This window comes from Pollicipes pollicipes, unplaced genomic scaffold (assembly GCF_011947565.3).
Source record: "Pollicipes pollicipes isolate AB1234 unplaced genomic scaffold, Ppol_2.1 Scaffold_4881;HRSCAF=5763_pilon_pilon_pilon, whole genome shotgun sequence".
NCBI classification, from domain to species: Eukaryota; Metazoa; Arthropoda; class Thecostraca; order Pollicipedomorpha; family Pollicipedidae; genus Pollicipes; species Pollicipes pollicipes.
This window is the reverse complement of record NW_023596576.1, coordinates 16,646,586-16,651,011: the sequence shown is the minus strand read 5'-3', so window position 1 is coordinate 16,651,011 and position 4,426 is coordinate 16,646,586. Positions and strand designations below refer to the sequence as shown.

Genomic DNA, 4,426 nt, shown 5'->3' with positions numbered 1-4,426 from the left:
AATAGTTGATCTAGTACTACGTTGCCTTACGGGATGTTTGGTGAGTGGGTGCAACCCCATTTTGTGGAGGCAAAGTCTAAACGGTATCCTGACGTTTGAAAGTTTCACTGTTTTGCTTCCCTATATCCCAAGTAGAGCACTAAATCAAACAGGTTTCTCCCAGTAAACGTCGCTTAGATATTTTTCAATGTCCAGTAATGAGCTCTTTTTTGCTCGGTTTTGGCATCATGGGGGTAACACTCCCGGTTACCCCTCACCTGAATTCGCCCCCAGGCGGCAAACGGGACCACGGCGTCGAGGTGGCCTCGGCGGCCGCGGCCCGTCGCGGTCGGCGCCTCGCTCCCGGAGGGGGGAGGGGAGGCATGTTGCGACGTTCCTCCACGTCACGGCCGACGTCCGTCGACGTCCCTCCACGTCACGGTCGGCTGCGTCGGCGGCGGGTCCGACGCACCCGGGCCTGGCCGCACATCCCGCTGCCGGAAAGCCGGCACTTCTTCGGTCCGCTGGCGGCCGCGTGCGAGACAGTGGCTGAGCAGCGCTTTGTCGACGCCGGCCAGCTCCGCAATGGGCCGGTTATATGTCCGCACGGGTGTTCGTGGAGGTTCTGGCATTTCTTGAGAAATTTGGGTTGATGATCGCCACGTGTTCATACGAAAGTGTAACCACTCCCTCGCCTATTTTTAAACAGATGCGTTGAAGACCTTCTAACTAGATATGGTTAGTCATCATTTGGCGGCTACGCCGCAGGGAAAATAGTTCTGGTGTCAATGCCCAAATATATATTGTTGCATACTCAATCTTTGTTACGGTGCATCACTGTCTAGCCTCATGCCCCTTCCCGATGTCGTTTTTTTGGGAGGGGGGGGGAGGCGCGTCATATGTCATCCCCATCTGTAGTCTGATCGCCATTCCTGTCCGTGATGTGGGCGTCATCGCCGTCTATCTGGTCTAGTCCGTTTGTTAGCCTCGTTATGGTGTCCATTTTCATTTCTGCTTGCCTATTCTTAACTAGCCGTAACAGAACGCTAACACTCATCATGTCTCAAGCTAATGCTTTGTAAAACTTGGACAGTCGGACGCGCCGACTAAAACGGTTTCTACCCGGTTTCGTCTCACGTAATGACATCTTGCTGGGCCATGCATTATTTTGGCTAGCACTCGGCCCCTATGCACACAGCTGCTTCCAATATTCCCACTGCTATCCACTCCGCACCGTCAGCACCAGCATGTCCGGTCACTTCGTCCGTCGCTGCGCCGCGGTCCACACGTGCCCCTCATCTCATCGTCCGTCCCCGTTGCAGGTGCGCAATGGCCGAGCGCGGCGCGCAGCCCGGCCCGGCCGACTAGTATGTGGTGTCTCCGCGTGGCGGCGCTGCTCTGTGTGACCTGGCCGGCCGCGCGCGCGTGCCCGCCGCCTGAACGTCAGGGCCGCTGCCCCTGCTACGACTTCGACGGCGGCGTGTTCGTCGACTGCAACGCCGTGGACGCGGCGGCGGTGGGCGCGGCGCTGGCGCTGATCGCCGCGCCGGTCAAGTCGCTGCGCGTGTACGAGCTGGACGCAGCCGTGGTCGAGCTGCCAGTGGGCTTTCTCGGCAACGGCAGCGTGCAGGAGCTGCAGATCTCGCAGTCGGCGCTGCAGCGGCTGCACGCGGACAGCCTGGCCGGCGGCGGCGCGGCGCTGCGCAGCGTGGCGCTGGTGCGGGGCCAGCTCAGCACCGTGCCGCGGCCGGCGCTGGAGAAGCTGTCGCAGCTCGCCAAGCTGGACCTCGAGAGCAACAAGATCCGCCAGTTGGAGAGCTACGAGCTGCACGGGCTGAGCCTGGTCGCGCTCAACCTCAAGAGCAACGGCCTGGAGAGCGTCAGCGAGTACGCGTTCGCCGGCCTCGAGGACTCGCTGGTCGACCTGAACGTCGCCAAAAACCGGCTGACGCTGTTCCCGCTAAGCGCCCTGCGCCGCCTCAACGCGCTCGCCACACTCAACCTCGGCTCGAACCGGATCGACGCGATCGCGCACGACGGCTACAGCCGGTTCGAGCGGCTGGAGACGCTGCAACTGAGCGATAACCAGTTCGGCGCCATCGGCGCGAGCACGCTGACCGCCTTCCCGGCGCTGCGGCGGTTGACGCTTCACCACAACAGTGTTTCGGAGGTGGATGAGGCGGCGTTCGCCGTCAGCCGCCGGCTGGAGGCGCTCGACCTGAGCCACAACCGGTTGCGCGCGCTGCCGGCGCGGCTCTTCGCCAGCTGCCTCGCGCTCAAGACGGTCGACCTGAGCGGTAACCACTTGCACCAGGTGCCGGACAGCCTGTTTGCCGACCACCCCGACCTGAGAGAGGTCTTTTTAGCGGACAACAACCTGCTGCAGGTCACCAACCTGACCTTCGGCAACGCCTCGCGAATCACCGTGCTGCACCTACAGAACAACGCTATCGCGCAGCTGGAGGCGGGCGCATTCGCCTCGCTCGCGCAGCTCTCGCAGTTGCATCTAAACCACAATCAGATCGCGAGCCTTCCGGCCGGAGTGTTCAACGCCACCAAGGGCCTGACTGTGCTCAGCCTGGACGGCAACCTCCTCAGCGAGCTGCCCGTGCGCGTGTTCGCGCAGTTGACCAACATCCGCGAACTCCGACTGCAGAACAACCGGCTGTCGGCCGTGCGCTCCGACGATTTCTCGTCTCTCTCCAGCCTGCAGGAGCTGCACCTGCAGCAGAACCGGCTGAGCGCGGTCGGCGTGGCCGCATTCGTCGGCCTGCACAACCTGCAGCACCTCAACCTGCAGGGCAACCGCGTGCGCCAGCTGGGGCGCGTGTTCAGCGGCACCCCTACGAACCTGATCTCGCTGCAGCTGGACGCGAATGCGCTGACCGGGCTGGCGGACGGTATGCTACGCGACCTGGCCGTGCTCGAGATCCTCTGGCTGAACGGCAACACGATCGCGTACCTGCCGGCGGCGGCGCTGGCCGACCTGGCTGGTCTGCGCACGCTCTATCTGCAGGACAACCTGCTGGGCGAGCTCCTGAACGGCACGTTCACCTCCTGTTCCAGCCTCACGGTACTCGACCTCAGCCGCAACAAGCTGCGGCGGCTCGACCGCTTCAGCTTCGGCGGGCTGACGAGCCTCGAGCGGCTCGACCTGTCCGGCAACGCTATCATGGACATCGCGCCCCGCACCTTCGAGGCACTCACCGCGCTGCGGGAGCTGGACCTGAGCGACAACGAGATCCCGGTGGCGCACCGCTTCATGTTCGAGGGCGGCGTGCCGTTGCGCCACCTCGCGCTGCGCTCGTGCTCGATCACGCGCGTCGAGGAGGGCACGTTCCAAGACCTGCCGCAGCTGGAGGAGCTGGACCTGCGGGACAACATGCTGGAGAAGCTAGTGCTCGGCTTCATGTGGGTGTCGACGCTCAAGTGGCTCTCCGTGTCTTTCAACAACGTGCGCGAGCTGGACCGCAGCGTCTACCACGGCGTGCCGCTGCTCGAGACGCTCGAGATGGAAAAGATGAACCTCAACAGCGTGTTCATCAACCTTGTGGCGGACAACACAAACATTCGTGTGATCAAACTAGGGTTCAACAAACTGTCGCACATCGACCCGGTCTTTTTCGAAAACCTGGTGGTGCTTCGCGAGTTGCATTTAAATTTTAACCTTTTTAAAAGTGTGTCGTTTCCCGCGCTCCGCAGCTTGGAGGTGCTCAACCTGACTCACAATCGGCTCTCGGAGCTGACCGACCTGTCTGTGCGCGGCCTGAGCGGGCTCCAGGTGCTAGACCTGTCACACAACGCCATCGTGCGCGTCTCGCCGCGGCCGTTTGCCAACCTGACGCGGCTGCGCACGCTGCTGCTGCAGCACAACCTGCTGAAGGTGGTGACGCCGGGCAGCTTCTACCGGGCGCCGCTGGTGACGCTCAACCTGGCCTTCAACCAGTTCGACATGGTGCCGCTCTTCGTGACGGCCGACTCGCTCGACGCGCTGCGCAGCCTCAACCTGACGGGTAACCCGCTGCGGCGGCTGCTCAGCGAGGAGCAGCGCAACGGCGCGCGGCTGCCGTCGCTGGAGGAGCTGACCGCCTGCGGCACGGCCGTGGCCAACATCGCCTCCGACGACCTGGGCGTGTTCCCGGGGCTGCGCGCGCTGCGCCTGTGCGGCGGCCGCGTGGCGCGCGTGTCGCCGGGCGCGTTCCGCGCGCTGCCGCGCCTGGCCAGTCTCGACCTGAGCCGGAACCAGCTGGAGCTGCTGCCGGCCGAACGGCTGCGTGGCCTCATCGCTCTGCGCCGGCTCAACCTCAGCGGCAACGCGCTGCGCCAGCTGGACCGGCTGCCGGCCGACGTTGCCGACCTAGTCTCGCTCGACCTCAGCGGGAATGAGCTCAGCGCACTGCCGGCCGAAGCGCTGGCGGCCGCGCCGCAGCTGCTGCAGCTGCGGCTG

The 4,426-nt window shown here is 63.7% G+C and overlaps 1 protein-coding gene across 1 annotated transcript; it reads left to right on the top strand.

The window, feature by feature from the left end:
* Positions 1 to 227: 227 nt before the first annotated feature.
* Positions 228 to 4,214, top strand: LOC119100037 (insulin-like growth factor-binding protein complex acid labile subunit). The gene is made up of 4 exons (XM_037223153.1): positions 228 to 233; positions 1,427 to 1,648; positions 1,739 to 3,992; positions 4,204 to 4,214. Exons 1-4 carry the CDS (start codon positions 228 to 230, stop codon positions 4,212 to 4,214), a joined length of 2,493 nt encoding a protein of 830 aa, XP_037079048.1.
* Positions 4,215 to 4,426: the final 212 nt, after the last annotated feature.

Excerpts from the sequence above, each read along its gene's own strand:
- LOC119100037 (XM_037223153.1), top strand. Across the intron at positions 1,649-1,738 it reads CGGCGCTGCAGCGGCTGCAC|AAGCTGTCGCAGCTCGCCAA; the intron begins GCGGACAGCCTG and ends CCGGCGCTGGAG.